This window comes from Bos grunniens, chromosome 16 (genome assembly GCF_055505025.1).
Source record: "Bos grunniens cultivar Pamir isolate PY7600 chromosome 16, Bosgru_T2T1.0, whole genome shotgun sequence".
Lineage (NCBI taxonomy): Eukaryota > Metazoa > Chordata > Mammalia > Artiodactyla > Bovidae > Bos > Bos grunniens.
The window spans coordinates 65,665,220-65,686,471 of NC_141180.1; the positions used below are offsets into that span (position 1 = coordinate 65,665,220).

At 32.9% G+C, this 21,252-nt stretch overlaps 1 protein-coding gene across 2 annotated transcripts in view; it reads right to left on the bottom strand.

Annotated features, from left to right (window-relative positions):
• The window catches only part of BRINP3 (BMP/retinoic acid inducible neural specific 3), a 483,960-nt gene that overhangs the window by 153,646 nt on the left and 309,062 nt on the right, over positions 1-21,252 (bottom strand). For both annotated transcript variants that reach the window (XM_086342771.1, XM_086342772.1), the window contains 2 exons: positions 17,895-18,000; positions 9,183-9,419 (listed from right to left, as the gene is read on the bottom strand). In XM_086342771.1, the coding sequence (XP_086198897.1) occupies positions 9,183-9,419; positions 17,895-18,000 (343 nt within the window). The remainder of the gene's footprint in view (positions 1-9,182; positions 9,420-17,894; positions 18,001-21,252) is intronic.

Here is a 21,252-nt window from a genome sequence, read left to right on the forward strand (position 1 = left end):
TCTGAGAAGGAAAATGAACAGCACTTCCTATAGCTATTGGGGAAACAGAGAATCTTCCATGTCTCTGAGATACTCCTAGGAAATATATTTCTGTGTATCATTGACCCAATTTTTCATATGTCTTGAACTGATCTTTGTAGCTGGGAGAATGGATTCTTGTGATTCATTTGCATTCATCAGAGAGCAGTTCTGGATGTCATTATGAGTTAAGTCCCATAAGCTGTGCATTACTAAGAATGGGAATGGGGGCTCCTGGAAGAAAAATCAAGGTGTTTTATGTCAAAGAAAGAAAAAAAAAACTGAAAGGAAACAGTAGGATTTTATTAAAGTTATAATATGCAAAATGGATTGATAATTAAATGTCAAATATTTTATTTAGATATACTTATTTTCCTTGGAAAATAGTCTTTTCCCGTGAATTGGTAACTAAATATCATCTGAGGGAGAAGCTACTTCTGAGAAACAAAGTTAAGAATAGTTTAGATAAAAATAACAAGAAAGAAATACATTATTTTTTTTAAGTTTGTAAATCAAGTTAACCCAACTTTAATACTACATTTTGCCATAACAGCAGTAGAAAGTTTATCCACTTTCAGATGAATTATCAAATAGACAGTATTCTCTGCAAGTAACATCTAGACAAGTTCATTATCAAGGTGGCCTCCAGCTGCCATTCTTGGTTCATCAAATGAGTATTATTAAATGTAATAGGACATGATCTTGATAACAATCTATGTTGACAGCATACTCTACACCTAGATTTTCTATGCACCAAGTGTTAACACCATTTTTCTAAAGAGTAAAGAAGCCATGTTAAAACTTTCTAAAAGATCTATGTTCTTTATAAACCAGGCCTGTTATTTTTTTTTAAGCTTATGTATTACTTCTATCATCATATAACATAGCTACAGGTTAAATTATTGATTCTTATTAATCCAAAAATAATTGAGGATAATTCAGAATGTGACATGGGAAAAATACCACATTGCTATTTAGTTTTTTTTTTTTTTAATTTTTCTGGCAATTTTATTAAATAGTTGCATAATCCAAATTCAAATAAATTGTGGTTTTAACGATTTAGATGTATTGGTAAAACTGTAAAGACTTCCAGCTTTTTCATTAGGTTTGAATCCTTGATCCAAATCTGGGTAGAAATTATCTCTAAATAATTGGTAACATACTTTTCGTTTTTATCTAATTAAATATAATATATAAACTAGTTTTTATTTGGCACTGTGACTGTGAGGGTGCATGTGAGGGTTTTTTCTCTGCCTCTGTTTTTCTCTGTATCTTTCCCTATATGCTCTATTTTGCTATAATCAGTGTTACATATATGCCATCATTATTTCTTATTAAATAACATTCGTTTCTCAAAATATAAAGGTAGAGAATGGATAGATTTGTTTAAAATATAAATATTTCAACCAATACTTCTCTCAGATGGCAATATATGAAAAGAGAAATACATTCTATTTTGGAATTTTCTGACGCTTTTATTTGCAGGCTATAAAAGGTATATTTTCCAGGACTCTTTTTAACAGAACAAAATGAATCCTCCATAATCAAATAAAAAAGAGCTTAGCATTATATGCTAATCAGATATACTTTTATTCATGGTGATAACAGATAACACTGATTTTACTGATTTAGTTTTACTCAGTAGCAATAGAAAACACATACAACAGAAAGACATTTGCAAGTTATCCTGACCTGATACAATTTGCAGTACATTTTGTATTTTTGTGTGTGTGATGGCAGGCATCTGCATTCTGTATGGTTACTATGTGTACTCTAATTTACACACTTCTATACTTAACGCTATTCGTACTTAAGAAAGTATTTCCTATATGCAGACACATTATTCTATTTTGATAAAATAACAGGTACAAATATTTTTTCCTCAGTTTCAATCAAAATAACTTTTAGATATATTATTTGCATTTGAAATGCAAATTTTAAATAAAAAAACAACATATAAGCTAATTTGAGTTAAATGTTTGAAAGTAACCTAAAATCCCACTGTAACTTGCATAGTCTACCTAGAATACACCTGTATTTGAATTTTAGGCTTGTGGACACATATACACAAATAACTGTGCATTTTACCTAAAATTTAAGGAGACTTCTAAAGAGTTTCCTTGACACACTGTCACTGCTTTCCCAATCCCTAGGAGTATGAAATAAGCTGGTGCGTTTCCTTACAGTCAAGGTACCAAGAAGAAAGTCTGTCAACTTAAAGGTGCCTGTGGGGGGTGGGAACAATTTGGAAATCTTTTCCCAATTAAGTACCTGCCTCATACTTCTTGTATTTTCTTTACCTCTATGAGGTAAAATGTTTTATTTCTCAATAAAAAGCTCTTTTAAAATCTATCAAATGTGGTTACCCACAGATTTCACTAGTTTTGAGAGAATTCCAGTAAAAACAGAATATTTTATCAGTTGTTTAGTTACAAGAGTGAATGTTATCTTTTGCTAAAGATCTAATATAGTAATAAAATTTGGGGTTCATTTTTATCTATATGTTGAAATTGATAAAAGAATACTCTCCACACTACCTATGAAGGGTCATAAAATTTATAGCAAACTAAGGTCACTCCTCCCATTAGATACGAATCAGCTAAAAACATTAGGCACCAATTGAAACAAATAATTAAATATAAACATTTTCAACATTATAGACAGTTTCAGAAATATCATGCAAAAAAATAGATTTATCCTGTAAATCATTGTTTTCTCAATATTAACACAAGTGAACCAGTATGATGAGTCCAGTTTTAAACTCAAGATGGGCAATCCAAAGATGAGTTAAGATTAAAGCATCTGATTGTACTAATAATATTACCTTTAAACTAGTAGTTCAAAACCTCTGAACATTGAATATTTCTGACTAAATTTTGACTAAATTACTAGCATTTAGGCATATACTATGTAGCAAAATTTTAAAATATTGATTCACTTGTTCTGAGATCATGTTCTTTATATTGTTTAGATGTCAAAATTCTTTTTATTTTTAAATTTGCAATTAAATTATGCTATAAATACAGTAAGATGCACATAAATATAAACCCAGAAATTTTTCAGAAACCCAACATACAATGGTAGCCAACCCGTGGATTAAGGAATCTTGTTTTTAATACCAAATAAGACATGCAGACCTTTATTTGCCCATTGGGAAATGGCAACCCACTCCAGTATTCTTGCCTAGAAAATCCCATGGACAGAGGAGGCTGGTGGGCTAGAGTCCATGGGGTTGCAAAGAGTCAGAAATGGTTGAGCCACTGAGCACATACATACATATAAATATATGTATATATTTCAATTTCTTTTTGAAGTATGTATATACTTCAGTTTTTTTTTTTTCAATTTGATATTAGAGAGATTTATTCATATTATTCTGGATGGATAGTTTTATCCCTTACCTTTATAGAATGCCATTGTGTAAATATACAATTTTTTACTCTGTCTTTGTGGATGAACATTTAGTAGTTTTCACCTTAATATTATTAAGCATAACGCTACTGTGAACAATCTTGTACATTTTTGGGTATTCATTGTTGCAAATATGTACATATTTCTTTTGGATTTCTATCTAGACCATCTAAGCCTTCCTCTGTTTATCTATTTGACCCAGATAATTTTTCTTCTGTTTTATCCTTTATTGTCTTATTATAGGGTGATCAAAAATGTTTTATCTTATTTTCTTAGCTATAAACATTTTTCTTATTTTAGTAGATATTCCAGATATTATTCTTGATTTATTTCACTCTAATGCAAAGTACATCTCTTAAGCACATCCTCAACAATGCTAGTAACTTGGGATCCTTAGAAACTCTTTCCATTTACCACCCACTATTACACTATTGTCATACATTAAAATCTTACATATATTTTATTTTCAGATAACCTCATAATTATTATTTTGTACAGGTGGTATTCACTTATACTTTCTCACATACATTTGCCATCTCTGGCATTCCTCTTCCCCTTTACATGGTCAAGTTTCCATTAGCATTTCTTGTCTGAACACATCTTTATTTTCACCTTCATTTTTTTTTAGTGGTACATAATTCTAGATTGTTATATTTTTAGCACTTTAAAGATGCCAAAATCTGTTTGTGTTTTTGTTTTGATAAGTCAAGCTTATTATTAGTCCAATGGAAGTAATGTTTTTCTTTTTTCTCTAGTTATATTGGAAGAATTTTATTCTTTTTTTCAACAGATATGCCTAACTGTGGTTTTGCTTGACTTTACTTTACTTTGTATTCATTGTGCTTTTTGAATCTGTAGGTTGAATTTGGGTTTTCAGTTTTTAAAAAATCTATATCCTTTACATTTTTCCCTAGGTGTATCCCATTTTCCCCTTCATTCTTCTTGTGTCTCAAACTAAAATACCTTAGACCCTTCAAGCATATCTCACATGCTTCTCATGCATCTATCCAATATTTTGTTGTTGGTTTCCTCACTGATCCCATTTTACCATTTCGATTTTATTTTCTTGTCTCCATGGTCACTGATCCTGTCATCCACTAAGCCAAGATTTCTACTAGAACAAAATTTTGAGTTATTGATTTCAGATACTGAATTTTGATGTTTTAGAATGTCCTTTAGTTTGTTTCATAAATCACCCAAATCTTGGGTGACTTCTGCACTACTCCATCTATTTTATCCTTCTTTTCCTTTCATTTTTTGAACATTTTCATGATAACTATGTGAAATTTGTTCTTCAGTTCAGTCCAGTTGCTCAGTCGTGTCTGACTCTTTGCGACCCCATGAATCGCAGCGTGCCAGGCCTCCCTGTCCATCACCAACTCCCGGAGTTCACCCAGACTCACGTCCATCGAGTCAGTGATGCCATCCAGCCATCTCATCCTCTGTCGTCCCCTTCTCCTCCTGCCCCCAATCCCTCCCAGTATCAAAGTCTTTTCAAATGGGTCAACTCTTCGCATGAGGTGGCCAAAGTACTGGAGTTTAAGCTTCAGTGTCATTCCTTCCAAAGAAATCCCAGGGCTGATCTCCTTCAGAATGGACTGGTTGGATCTCCTTGCAGTCCAAGGGACTCTCAAGAGTCTTCTCCAACACCACAGTTCAAAAGCATCAATTCTTTGGCACTCAGCCTTTTTCACAGTCCAACTCACATCCATACATGACCACAGGAAAAACCATAGCCTTGACTAGACGGACCTTTGTTGGCAAAGTAATGTCTCTGCTTTTGAATATGCTATCTAGGTTGGTCATAACTTTCCTTCCAAGCAGTAAGCGTCTTTTAATTTTATGGCTGCAGTCACTATCTGCAGTGATTTTGGAGCCCCCCAAAATAAAGTCTGTCACTGTTTCCATTGTTTCCCCATCTATTTCCCATGAAGTGATGGGACCGGATGCCATGATCTTCGTTTTCTGAATGTTGAGCTTTAAGCCAACTTTTTCACTCTCCTCCTTCACTTTCATCAAGAGGCTTTTGAGTTCCTTTTCACTTTCTGCCATAAGGGTGGTGTCATCTGCATATCTGAGGTTATTGATAAATCTCCCAGCAATCTTGATTGTTCTTACTAATTTCTATATCTGAAACATCTTACATCTGTTGTTGGTTCATGTGCGCTCAGTCTCTTAGTCATGTCTGACTCTTTGTGACCCCAGCGGGCTCCTGACCAAGGAGTTTTTTTCAGGCAAGAATACCGGAGCATGTTGCCATTTCCTCCTCCAGGGGATCTTCCCAAGCCAGGGATGGAACCCACTTCTCCTGCAGGCAGATTGTTTACCAGTGAATGACGTGGGAGGCCTGGTTTCTTTTCCGTTTGATATTAGCCTTAAGGTCTACTCACATGCTGATGATTAGAGATTTATGTTCATCATAAATAAAAGGAACTGCAGAGGTTTTAGAAAACGTTTTTCCTCTAAAGAGGCCACCCTCTTTATATTTAACAAACATCATATGGAGTTGATCCTTTAAGGATAACCTCTTTAGTATCAAGATTTGAGCTGTATCTGTGCTGTTATGCTTACATAAAACTCAATCCAGCTCTGACTCTCCCCTGTTCTTAGGGCATGATGCTTCAGGGCTTTCTGTTACGGACCTAGTGAGCATATGCTACTTCAGGCCCGTAACACTGAAGAAGATTCAGTTCTATCATGCAGAAGTTTTTACTTTATCTCTTTAGTCATCTGCCACAGGTTAAGGCGAGTGTCTTAAAGAGGGTGCTGAACATATATTTAAAACTCCTTAAGCCTCTAATTTTTTTAGTTCAATCAATTGTGACTGCAAAATTTTCATCTGATTTCTCTGTCCTGGAATACCAGCATTTTCCAGGGGCTAGTCCTAAATTTTCAGTTTCATACTCTGCCCTGAAATGACAAAAGCGCTTTAAGGAAAAGCAGTTCTAGAAACACAGTGGTACTTCCTCATTCTCTCTGGAGTATCCCATCCTTTCCTGTTCTATTTTCAATCTCCTCCCTCTGGAGAGCTTTTATCCCTCAAGCACTTGAAAGTCTGTGGTAAATTTCATCTGCTTGCAAAGATTTTTGAATATGTTTTAGCATCCAGCACTATCTGAAATTCAGCAAATATCTTGGGGTAGATTAAACTTCTTTAAGCCTATTGAGTCTAAAATTTTGTCATTCTACTCTCCACAACCATTAGAAGCTTTGCTGGTTTCTTTTTCGCCCATCAGCCACTCTGCTTGGTGAAATGATGAGTCCTCAGCCTCTGTTCACATAGGTAAGCAAATTAATGAATAAAACAAGAAAGAAAGAAGGAAAGAAGGACAGAAAGGAAGCAAAATAGAAAGAAAGAAAAAAAAAAGTTATGAATCCTAAGCTTATATCTTGTGCCAGGAATTTTAGTCCATGCAGTTGTGACTTTTATGATCTATTATATATTTAAATGTATAATTTTAAAAACTATTCAACTTTTAGTTACTATCAACAGATGTATTGGCCTACTTCAATCTACAACATATCACCTGAAACAAAACCCCCACCTTTCACTTGGTGATTTTCTAAAATATTCTCTCAAAGCAAAATAATAGGGGCAGCATTCCTATGTGAGTTCTACAGACTTGGGGCTTCTAAGATTCTCTGATCTAACATGCCATACACTGTAATATGTAGACAGAAGGTTTGTTTTTTCTCTTCAAATCTAACCCTAAGAAGACTATTTTATATTATAGCTTATCTAAAAGTATTGCATTTCATCATTATTTTTAAACATCAGATGGTTCTACTTGAATATAAAATTAGGTTTCTAATATGTTACTTATGAGTGTTCTATTGAAAAACTAAAAGGAAGAGTTTGAGTTTAGAAATTCATTCTGACAATGTCGAGAAACTGCTTAATTCTAGACAGGTTTTCCTTTTTATATAAAGAGAAATATTACTAAAATTGAGGAGGATAATTTATTATACACTATTTTGATTAATATATACATATATATATATTTATAAAGAAAATATGTATCTATGAACTCTTCGTAGGTCTATTACTTTCCATTTTATTTTATAATTTTGTGGTTCTACTACGCAAAATGGTGAGGGCTTATTGAAATCATCTATATTGTTTTTCTTGTCTGATGTTAGCTGTGGGCTTGTCATATACAGCCTTTATTATGTTGAGATATGTTTTTTTTATGCCTAAATTAAGGGTGTTTATTGTGAACATATAGTAAATTTCATTGTCATTGTTTTAAGTGAGTTCAGTTAAATGAATCACTGACAAAATTATAACTTTCAAGAATATAATCTGACCTCTTGGCAATTAAAACCTCTTTGCCAATTTGAAACTTAGTCATATCCAACACTTTTGACTAAATGCTACATAATTATACTTAGCACATTCTGAGGATTTTTATTATTCTATTAATGAGAATGATCATATATGTTATTATCATCATTTTTCATTTCATGTTGAGGCACTCAACTTTTTATTAAAGTTCATTGCTTTATGAAATGAAGGCCATTACAGGTAACATAGTCTATTTTATATGTAACAATATGGGAAACACAAGTATGCACTCATAAAAATTCAGAAATAGCAGAAACAAACTCCACAGACATTACTAGATCAAAGCTGATCTAAATTTGGTTTAAAAATAAGTAGTAGAGTAAAAGTGCACATTCATGAGATTCCCTTTAATGTGAAGAAAGTATAGAAAAATCCTTCTCTGGATCTTGCCTCAGAAGTGGAACTCAGGGCTCATGAGAATAGTCCAGAAAGGAATCGGAGGTATTGGACTAAGAATGCCACCTGCCATGTCAGTAAACACAAGCTGTCTGGACTTTGAGCCACCACAGCTGCCCCAGCGTGAGCCCTGAGTGAATGCAAGATGGAAACAGGATGCAAACCATCAACCTATCAGATACTGCAGCAGCAGCCCTGCCAGGTTGCACCCTAAGGTGACTCAGGAAAAGCATAGGATACTGGCCCCAAAACCTGAAGTGCATAATACAGGAAAGACTTCCATCAGCCTTGACTTTTCATCTGCTCTTACATTGAAATAGAGAAGGAAATAGCAATGCACTCCAGTATTCTTGCCTGAAAAATCCTATGGACAGAGGAACCTAGTGAGCCATAGTCCAGGGTCTATGGGGTCACAAAAGTGTCGGACACAACTTAGATACTAAACAACAACAGTACACAGAAAAGCAGTAAATTCCTTAACTTCAGATGTCTGGTTTTCCTTAATCAACAGAATCGATGTTCCAACTACCTGGTTTTTGTTCTAAAAACTCCTCTGTAATGCTGGCTCCTCCCTTACCACTTGGGGCCATCCTTCAGAGCGACCTGAGAGTTCTGTCTCTTCAGAGCTCTCGAAGAGCTCAGAAAATCCACCAAATAAAGCATAATTACATAATTCTCAACTTCTAGGCTGTGCACTTTTTTCAGTCCATAGTTTAAATTCTTATATTGAAAAAGGTAGGGACCTTCTTTATTAAATGATTAATATGTCAGCTCAAGAGAGGGCTGGGTTCTACTACCATAGTACATAGCATACAAAAAGTACCACATAGGGTTTCAGTAAAATACTGAATAACCAACAATAAAAGCAATATCCACAAAGAATAATAAGAACAAATTGAATAAATTTCTTCCAAGTATGTAATAGTTTCTTCCAAAAGGGTAAAATTGTCTGTTCAATATAACATTTTTTTTGGTGAAGTTTAGAAGTGTTAGATAAAAATATATGTCTTACCTGATTCCTCAAAGTCAATGTTGTAGGCTTTCCAGGTTTCAGTTATGCGAAGAAGATTCTCTTCCATGGCTTGAATGTCCATGGAAGGGCAATTGCATTCTGGGAACTTGGGGCCACAATGACACCAGCAATCATTGTCCTTGCAGATAAACTCTCCCTCTGAGTTGCAAGCAATATAGCTCAAAGCTGCTTGTACAAAACGCTCCTGAAGGTAGTCTGGAAGTAGGACTTGCAGCCCTTAAGGAACAAACCGAAAAAGGAAATTCATTTTGATAAAGGCCAAAATATAATACATAATTACAATATTCAGAAAATGTCAAAAATGTAGCATATTAAGTTACAGGTTTATGCATATTTTAATATGATCATTAGAAAAATTACTGAATTTTGAAAAATTTTCAAATGTTTATCATTTTTTTCAACATATACTAACTCCAAGCACTTTTCAAGAATCTGGGAAATTATAAAACATTTAATATCTCAAACTATCTGATTTTATTTTTTAAATTGACTTAATTGGCTATTTGAATTTATTGATCAGAATATTTGATTATTTTATGTAATGTAGATAGAATTTACCTTTATATATTTTGAAATGAGATGTATGCATTTCTTTTCCACTTATTTTCAAATACTTCCAATATTTTTATTTTACCTTCAAACTATCAGCTCATCTCTACTTAGATATTATTTGCAGCATTGGCAAAAGTGTTATGAAATGTTGCTGTATCTCATGTCATTAAAACACGTAACTTTATATGAGTATGTTTTTCAAATGATCACTTCAATTGACTACAGGGAAGTCATAGAGAGACTGAGTTGTTTCACTGATTATTCCTCATCAGTCATAGTGATACAGTTTATTACTTTTCAACATGCAAGTTAAGTTACTAATTCTTAAGAATATATTAAGAATAAAAATAAGGCTATCAAAAATATTTAGGGATCTCTACTTGTTTTACATTTAAGCATTTGCTACAAAAATCTAATCAAAAGGGTAAATATTCAATATAATCAGTAGGTAAAGATAAACATAAAAGTAAAGGAAAATTTATTCAATAACTCACAGCAATTTACCACAAAATTTGATTTTTACCTCCTTTACATGCTTCCTTTCTAACAAAAAAAACCAAAGCAAAACAAAACAAAAACACATTTTTTTATATATAATCATTATCTACAACTTTAATTTAACTAAAATCATGAATTAACATTTAGGGGAAAAAGTCTATCATGTAAAAATCTTGACAATTGTACTTATCTCATTCTTTCAGACTAATGCTACCATAGATTGGTCAGGAAAAGTACTCAACACATATTTATTACTTTACTATTCATTTTTATTTCATCTCAAATAAATATTGAATGCCTTCCATTTGGAAGAGACTTTCTAGGAAAAGTATAATATGAAAATGACCAATTCTTGCCCTAAAGGCATTTGCAATATATTTAGTAGAAGAAGCAATATAATATATAATATTAGATGTATACAATGATATTATACAATATTTCACTAGGTATAATTAATTGGTAAAGCAACCACATTAGGTTCATATGATTAATAAAACCTTTAATTAAAAAGGTAGACTGGAACATTATTTGATGTTTGATACATGGATAGTTTTCAACTTTAAGAGATTTGATGGGCCATGGGATAATACATTAGCACTATCACACACAAATGAACTATGGAACATATTCTTTAAAATAGCAATTAGCAATATTGTTTTAATTCATGTGCACTATGAGAACGCAATGAGTGAGTTGCTTAGAAAAATAGATCCAGGGTAATGTTATTGGGGCTCTTATTTCAGGATGAAGTACAGGGAATTAGTTCACTTGTATTTAAATGATGTTTAACCATGAAAGTACTCTGAGTAGTACTTTAATTTATATGCAAAAGATATAAAGAAAAAATTAATTTAGACAGAAAACTAAAAATATCTAAACCAAAGAATAGGGGATAAAAAGGCAATTTTTTAGGAGACAGGAGAAGATGAATGGGATCTACTAGACAGTACTTTATATGATGTAAGGCAGGTGAAATATGTCAAATGTCTTGGAGGAGTAAACTGGTAAAGCTAGATATATTCTTAAATGTCTAGTCCTGCAGGTCATCAAATGACTGTATACTTCAGAAATATCTAATATCTGAAAATACTGATATTCAGTGTTAAAAACTGGCTAAGTCAGAGTCCCTGTTAATGAGACTCAGGACTTTGGACCAGATATATGGAACCCACTGATTATCTCAATTAAAAAAAAATTAAAAATTAAAAGAAAATCAGAGAATTTATGTAACACTTAAAATGTTATAAACCAAGTAGTTACAGTATAATTTTCAATCTGTAAAAATGATAGTGCCTTAGCAGAAATAGAAAAGGGTGGAAAAGTAATTTGAGAAGGAAAGACTGATGGCAGAAAATGATGAGTTTAGCTTTAGACATGCAAGGATTTCTGTTGCATGTTATCTCTGCTTTATATCTATCTATCTGTCTAAAGAAAGGAAACTGATATTCTGTAAAACCATACTAAAAATAACATTTTTTTTTGGAAAAGAGATTTACAGTCAGACCACTCAAAACTCTTTAACTTTACAACCAGATCATTAATGTAAACAATAATTAATACCTAGAGAGAAAACTTGGACTGTTTTAACAGACAACTCAGAGGGATTGAAGGCTGTCCTATAGACATTTTGTTAATGTACAGAACCAACAGAGTAAAAATACTGATGAAACCATTATTAGAAAGCCTCCTCGATTGTGAGACAAAGCTAAGGAAGAAGAGTTCTGAGCCTAGGGGATATTGTGAAAGTAAGCATGTGAGGCAGGGCAAGTGTTACAAGCTGAAAACCCATTGAGTAAAATATAACCATGTCCAGTATTGGAGGACCAGTTTTTTTCAACCAAACTTCTCACTAGGAACAACTAGAAAATATAGAAGGCATATTAAAATAATCTGTCTATACTATATAGTGCAGGGAACTATAGTCAATATCTTATAATGCAAAATAATCTAAAAAGTATGTGCAGAGAGATTCTTACATATATATACATATATATGTATATATATATATATATATATATGGCACAAAATCACTTTGCTGTACACTTGAAACTAACATGGCATTGTAAATAAACTATAATTCAACTTCTAAAAATCTGTTCAAAAGGATCCAAGTCCAATAAAAGTGAGGATGTCTAGAACTACCACGACAAGAAAAGGATCCTTGAGGTGCAAACCACACAGCTTTTGTCTTAGAGTTTTGTCCAGTTAGCAAATCAAAAATTGAAGTTTAGAGCCAGTCATGATAAAGATAGTAAATTGCTCCAGATTTGTAGAAATACATAAGGGCTATATACTCAAGCAGTAATTAAACAAAAAATTAGATTTCATAGGTTTAAAGCATACTTTCAAAGAAGTCAATTAAAATGGATTGAAATGCTACTGCAAATCAAAGTAAACCTTCTCTGGAGAAAGAAAACATCAAGAATTTTAAATTATTTTTGTAAAGCACAGCATCAAAATTTAATAAAAATAATGAGCATATAAATAAGAAAGAATAGTTTATCAAAAATGAACTGTAAATTAATTTCAGTCACCCAATAAAGAATTAAACAAACACTGTAGACAATTTTGACAAAGAATTGGAAACTAAAAATTATAACCAAATGGAAATTCTGCAAATAAAGTATATATACATACATACAAACACACGCACACATACATATAGGAGTTACCAATAATAGATTTAATAGCAGACTAGACACAGCTGAAAGGATAAACAGCAAACTGGTATATGTCATAAAAAATATTGAACACAGAATACTAAAATGGCAAATGGATATAAAGAACAGAAAAGAGTAGAAAGGACACAGTTCTGTCGCTCAGTCATGTCTGACTGTTTGCAATCCCGTGGACTGCAGCACATCAGGTCTCCCTGTCCATCAACTCCCGGAGTCCACTCAAACTCAGATCCATTGAGTCAGTGATGCCATCCAACCATCTCATCCTCTGCCATTCCCTTCTCCTCCTGTCTTCAATCTTTCCCAGCATCACGGTCTTTTCAAAACAAGAGTCAGTCCTTTGCTTCAGGTGGCCAAAGTATTGGAGTTTCAGCTTCAGCATCAGTCCTCCCAATGAATATTCAAGACTGATTTCCTTTAGGATGGACTGGTTGTATCTCCTTGCAGTCCAAGGTACTTTCAAGAGTCTTCCCCAACACCACAGTTCAAAAGCATCAATTCTTCAGCGCTCAGATTTCTTTATAGTCCAACTCTCACATCCACACATGACTACTGGAAAAACCATAGCTTTGACTAGACAGACCTTTGTTGGCAAAGTATTATCTCCACTTTTTAATATGCTGTCTAGGTTGGATATAACTTTTCTTTCAAAAGAAAAGACACATAGGTCATAACTAAATTATCTAAAAACACAGTTAATTGAAACTTCGTGATGAGAGTAGAGAAAGAAAGAAGCAATATTTGGCAAATAAAAATTTAAGAAATTTAATAAATTCCTGGGAGATGAATAAAGTTCTAATTTGCATCACACAAACATAAAGTCTAGTAAGATAGACAATTGTGAAAATGATCAGCTGACCAGAGATCCTCAGTGCTGTATAGCTCATGTCTCAATGGGCATGAGTTTGAGCAAGCTCTGGGAGATGGTGAAGGTCAGGGAATCCCAGCATGCTGCAGTCCATGGGGTCACAAAGAGACAGACACACCTGAGTGACTGAACAAAAAATAGCTCATGTCCTACCTAAAGGAATATGAAGAGGGTGAAAAACTAAGGACTCCCTTGAATGTGATGAAGTTGACATCTAAAATTTTTATCATACATTAAATAGATCAAAAGTAGGTAATCTCTTATATTATAAATATCTTAAAATAAAAATATTACATCATATATCTGTATGTACTGATGGAACCTAATCCCAGCAATCTGGCATCAATATTCTCCTTTAAAAAGAATAAATGAGCAATGTGTATGTGTGTGTGTGTGTGTGTGTGTGTGTGTGTGTGTGTGCTCTCCTTGATGTCACCATTTCATTTCACTGTCCTACAAGTTTTTGCACTAATATATTACATTTTATTACTAAACATCTTTTTTTAATCACAGTCATATCTCTACTATAAAAATCAATGATTGAAAATATATATATGTTTTTCTGAAACTTATAAATAATACAAAATTTTGTAGCATGAATTACATAAAATAGTTTTCTAATAATGAAAATAATTTTAAAAATCACTATGATTTGAATTATCATGATTACTGATAATATGCAATTAAATAGTTATATGTATTACAAGGATTGACAACTTTTAAAGACATATGTTATCTGTTCCTTGAAAATGCATGATTTAATGAATTGATAGAGCTTTGTTAATTACTGTGGGATTTTTCTAGAAATATAAATTAATATGAATTATTTCAAAGTAAATTATTTGCCTTCTTTTAATTTTTATATATGTAAGCTCTAAGAACCCTAAAAAAGGAAATGACAACCCACTCCAGTATTCTTGCCTGGAGAATCCCATGGACAGAGAAGACTGGTGGGCTATATCATGGGGTTGCAAGAATCGGACATGACTTAGTGACTTCACCACCAAGCTCTAAGAAAATATGTTCCAACATATCAATAGATAAAAAATAGGAAACAGGATAGTTTTGTAAGCAATATAATCAGACTTTTATTATAAGCAAAAAATAATTGCATAGTGCTCCATCGTTTATTATCTATTTGATAACACAGTCGTGCCAATTTTGCTGAAATAAAGCATTAGGAACCAACTGATGTGGAAAAGTATTTGTTACCTAATCACATGGATCATTCATTTTCTGGGAACTTTACCAAAAAATTACTACCAAAATTTAATAACTTTGAATTACTTCTGTTACCCTTTCACGCAAATGTACCTTGTTTGATATGTTAAATTCTTAAGTGGGTTGAAAAATTGGAATATCATTCATTTCAATATGTATTTGCTAATACTTCCTATGAATTACATTTTGTCATATGTATTCAATGTATTTTCATCAATATTTCAGAGTAGTAGATATGGATCTTTCAATTAAAAAAAAAAAGTGTCTGCTCTGAAACCTGATTGACAAAGCCAGACAGAAAGGAGACAAATCCAGCTTACTCACTGCCAGCCAACATTTGATTTCATTTGTTTTCAGTCAAAATCAATGTGCTAATGTGTAATGCATCTCTCTGACATCTCATTTATGAATGTCAATTCTAATATAGATAGTTAAGTCATGGAATTCATTTTGAATTTTTTGCCTAATGCTGTACCTCAGTAATTCTTATCGTTGCTTTCTTTGCTCCGGTAAAATTCTACTTCAAGAACAATTCTTTTTCTTCTATAAGACCAGAGCTTCAGAAGTAGAAGGTCAATAATAGAGCTGAACTCAATATCTCCAAATGGACCAAACACTGATTCTAGTGCTTCACCTCATTCTTACAAGCAAAACACAAGGTCTCTCTCACACAGACACACATATCATCCGTACCTATGCACATCTATCCATAAAACCAGCTAACGATGAAAGACACAAAGACCTATGGTAGTACTTTAATAAAAGATTCTTCTGAAACATCAGTTTTTGCAGTTGCTACATATAGTGACCCAGGGTTTTATAAATACTTTTCAAAGAGATGTACCATGGTAATATTCTGGAATTGGTGAGAGTTTTGCATTCTTTTTTTTTCTTTTTAGTGGCAAAGGGCTACTATTTTTTGCTATATACTATTTATATATATATATATATTTAATATATATTAAAGGTGAGATTGAATAGGTGAATCAACATGAAACTTGTAAGTACAGATTAAATTTAAGAAAGAAAGAGTACATGGGATATTGAGGGCCTTGATATTGATTTTCACAGTATTATCTTTGCACGGGACTTTGTGCACTGTGGTACAAATATAGTTGTAACTAGTCCTAGCAAGTAGTAAAAGGTGAAAGAGATTCAGGTTTCTGTTTTACATAAATTGAAGGGAATAGAAAAAATAGTTACACAAAAGGGGCATGTCTCTTCATTTATTCCTTGTGCTGATTTTTTCCAAGGCTGATTTGTTTTGTATTTTGTGTTTAAATATTATATTTAAATATATTATTTAAATTTTATTTAAAAATTTAAATAAATTAAATATTATTTAAATATTATATTTAAAAAAAAGAAGTTTTGTGTTTAAATATTATATTCTTAATACTGAACACAGTAAATCAATAGTGTTAATTCACAAAGATAAAAATCAAAAGTGTTAATAAATAAATTGTATCAATTGAAATAAATGTATTTGATATAAAAATTCCTTGTCTTTTTCTAGTAAAATTAATACTCTGATGGAAAGTCAATACATTTTAAAAAGGGGTGAATAGTAAAGAATTATAGGTAATAGTGAGAGACTGTGCTTCCATTTAAGTTAGAGAAAATATTTCAATAACTTTAAAGCTAAAATTGACAATAATAACTTGGATAGCATTTAGAGTTTAAAAATTTAAGCACTTTCTCTGTGAGTTTGTACATTCAAATTGAATGAAATCTATTTATTACTTAAGTTAAATTTAAATAACCTGATGCCTTTAAATTTTTAGATGGAAAAATTGAGAGAAAATCTCATAAATTTCTGAAATGTTAAACATTTTTATGTAAAACTGAATAATGCAAATATAGCTCTAAATTAAGCAATTAAAGAAGGTAGACTAGAGAAGAACAACTCAAAATTACCCCTTTGATCAGTGAATTAAATGTAGATTATGTGTCATCAAAAAGGCATTTTTGAACTTATTCAGCTAGTACATGTTTAAACATGTGGATATATAACGTTTCCCTGTCTGTATGAAAGAGTGATATACACATGCGTAAACATTTAGGGGATAAAATAAAATTACAGTTTTAAAAAGTTCTCTATTGAATTATTTCACAAAGTACAGTAATAGAAAGAAGATGATAAATTATTACCATTATCATGAATCTATCTTTATAAAAGAAATAATGCAAGTATAAATATTTTGTTAATATACTCTTAAGTATATATCTATTTGTCAGAATAGAAAGGCAGCCTTAACTATCATATTAAGTTATGTTTAAAATGTCAAAGTTTCACGTTACAGTATACTTAAATATGGTTACAATTCTTATCAGAATCTATGAGGAAAAAGGGCTTCCCCTGTGGCTCAGCTGGTAAAGAATCCTCCTGCAAGGTGGGGGACTTTTGTTCGATCCCTGGGTTGGGAAGATGCCCTGGAGAAGGGAAAGGCTACCCACTCCTGTATTCGGGCCTAGAGAATTCCATGGACTACACAGTCCATGGGGTTGCAAAGAGTCCAACACTACTGAGCAACTTCCACTTTCACTTTCATGAGGAAAAAGTTAAAGCTCAAGGAAAGCTAAGGAAAACTGCTACTTATTGAGACAATGATTACTGGAACAAAATATTATCAAGATGCATTTTCAATTCTTATCAATTATTTAATTTAAAAAGTAAAGTGAATTTTGACATTCTCTTCATCTGGTCTAGAATGTTTATATCAGTTAAAGATTAGGAGCCTTTTATAAGAATTTTAAAAGCCTAGTACTGAACACACAGCTTATTAAAAAAAAAAAAAAAGAAGAAGAAAGAAATCACAACTGGATAACTGTCATTCAGGCTTATAGAGAATTAATGAAATTTCAGCTACATACCTTGCAACTGAATCTTATTCTCAGGACTCTGAACCAGAACAGAACTGACAGAATCTAGGTTGTCATAGTTACTGCAGCCAAGAGGACCCGTCCGTGTTTCTGTTACCTGAAGAACAAAACATCAGCTTTATTATATGTACCAGACCTTACCGTGTTCTTTCCATTCAATCTATTAATAGTTGTCACTCACACATCCATTGGACAGTAAACATCACTAAAAGGTCTAGGATCTGATACGCATCAACAATACACCTAAGCAGAAAGAAGACGAATGATGCCTTTATCTTCAATTCCATTTCCTTCCCTTTGGCCACACATCAATCTTCAGAGAAAATAATGGAAGCCCTCCTTAGTCAACAACATCACTCACACAAGGTTACCGAATTTGCCAAGACTGAATCTACCAAGATATGACAGAGCACCTGCTCCTTTAGGTGGAAAGCAAGTTTTGACTCATTTGAGACTAGTTTCTTGTTTGCTCATCTGTCATCAATAAGTCAAAACCATCTTCCAGGCTACTGTCTAAAGACTGATTTTATTATTTCATTTTTCTACTTAAAAATCTACGATTTCCTACTCTTTTATGCTGGTATCAATATTTAAACTCTTCTGCTTGGCCTCCATCTGCCCCTCTTTCCCCAGCAGGCAGGCAATCTTGCCGTCCAGTTGGACTTTGTTAATTCTCTGCTTTTGCTTATACAACATCCTTCACCTTATCCCACCTTTCTCCTTTTAGATAAATTGATTTTTTTTTAACCTTCAAGATTGACCTTGTGTTTAAACACCTACACAAAGTAGTCCCTAATGATTCCCACTTGTATTACTTCATATTTGTATAAAGTTATGGTTTGCAGAGTCCAGCCTTAGCACTTAATTATGGAATCACATAGAGTGATTTTCCCCCCCATGGGTATTGTGGGATGAACAGTATCAGATGAGATGTTTAAGTGATTATACCAGACTAGAAATTTATCCTGAGGATATTTTTTAAAAAATACAAACATATTTTAAAGTAGAGGAGTATTATAATCACTTTGGGGTTTTAAAAAGATACTCTCAACAACCAGAAAGGTTTGCAAAACATTGTTGATCTCATTTCATTTCACAGTCCACAGCCACACAATGGCTTCCCACCTCGCTCAGAGTGAAAGCCAGAGCTCTTTGCTATAACTAAAAAAATGCTCTATTTTCAAGCTCCCCAATACCTCTCTAACTTCTCTCTCTCCTTCTCTTCGTCATTTACTCCATCCCAAGCACAACGGCTTCTTTGCTGTCCCCAGAACACGCTAGGCTCTTCTCCTATCTCATGATTTTTGACTTGCTGTTCCTGTATCTGAAATTCTCTTCCTCAAAATATTTGTGAGCTTATTCCTTCACTTTCTTCATATCTACTCAAATGTATCTCTTTCCAGATCACTTGGACTAACCAGTGTTAAATGAACATACCTTCCCACATTTCCTTCTTCCAACTATTATTTCCTCTGCTCCTTACCTTGTTCTATCTTTTCCATAGTTTTTAGCTTATAACATGCTGTATAATTTACTCATTTATCATGATTATTGTCAATACCTCTCATTAGAATGCAAGCCTCCACCAAGCACAAGGGATATTGCTTATTTGTTTACTGAAGTATTTGCAGAACAAATCATGCTCTTGTGTAAACCCACAGGTATTAATACTAGAAAAAAACAAGAGGACAGTGTGAGGGGAAAGTCAAACCTAGGAAGACATTAATGCCATTATTAAGATAATGAAGCCCTGAGTGGGACAGTGGCAATATGATTTATCTGAAGAAGATGGGTTTTGAAAAACTAGAACTAATAAGATTATGAAACATTGAGAATGAAATTTCTAGACTAAGTGATAACATTAAAATATAAGGCAAAGAAACTCCATTGTGAAGAGCATGTAAGGAAGCCTGATTTTGACCATTTTGACTCTAACTTGAACAACACTGTTAGCTGAAAAGATCCAATAGAAGAATTGACAACGTAGTATATTTCTTGGAAGCTATGTCAAACATGGAATCACTATTTTGGGAGTCAAAAACACATAGGTGATAAAGACAGGGCAGCATGGACATGCCACCTCAGGTGCATGGAGAGAATGTATAATTGTATTATGACAGTTCTATCACATTTTCTAAACAGCAAGTCCTTTAGAATAGCCCAGATTGGCTATGAGCACACAGCAACCACGGGGGATGTGGTTTACTCTTTCTCTAACACCACATACACTTGTGTTCTCCTCTACTGCTGCTCTCCAGTGGTGACATTGAATATTCCTTATTTTCTTTAGGAGAATAATTTCTGATGTTGATGTGTCATATACAGCCATGTACATATGCATGTGTGTATAAATAATATTAAATATAAATGAATCATAACATAGAATAACAGAATTTTCTGTCTCTGGGATTTCCCAGGCAAGAATACTGGAGTAGGTTATCATTTCCTTCTCCAGGGGATCTTCCCAATCAAGGGATCGAACTCATCTCCTGCACTGGCAGGCTAATTCTTTATCACTGAGCCACCTGGGAAGACCATTTAGAATTTGAGATAATATAAATCTTCATCTTGTTCTATCGGGTAGTTTATTCCCCCCCCAACACACACACAAAAACATACATACCACATTAATACAAACTCTAATATTGCCATTTTAAGGAAACTTTCTAAATAAATATTCTCATTGACATATGAGATCTTAGAAATTGGTATGCAATCCTAGACAGCTAATTGTTGAAAGAGGATAAACAGGATTATTTTATCTCATTGCAGACAATTCCTAATTCAATTACTATGTTCTTGAGAATAAATACAGGGGATTTAAATAACAGTCTCACAATTTTTCAGAATATTTGAATATCTCTGTGTGTGTGTTCAGTTGCTCAGTCATGTCCAACTCTTTGTGACCCCATGGATGGTAGCCTGCCAGGCTTATCTGTCCATGGGATTTCCCAGGTACTACCTCTATTTCTGGCAATCATTTTATTCCTGCACCTCTAGAGTATACAATAATAAAAATATTGCATATTCCTATTTATAATTTTATTTTATACTTTATCATTCATAACCAATTTCACTAATCATTGTTTGACTTAATATAAAGTTCAAAAACTCTAGCATGTTCAAGGTTTCAAATCTATTTTTCCAATTGTACTATTTTTTAAGAACCCTAGATGTCAATCTAACAAATGTGTCTATAATATTTTATATTTCCAATGCTAATGAAAGGAATACAAATGAAAAGAGAGTAATAAAAACTAACTTAATGTATAAACATTTGTATAAAGATGCTAACTTTCTAAAAATGAATTCTGTAGTTGTGCCACAAATGATTTCAACTCTGTTTATC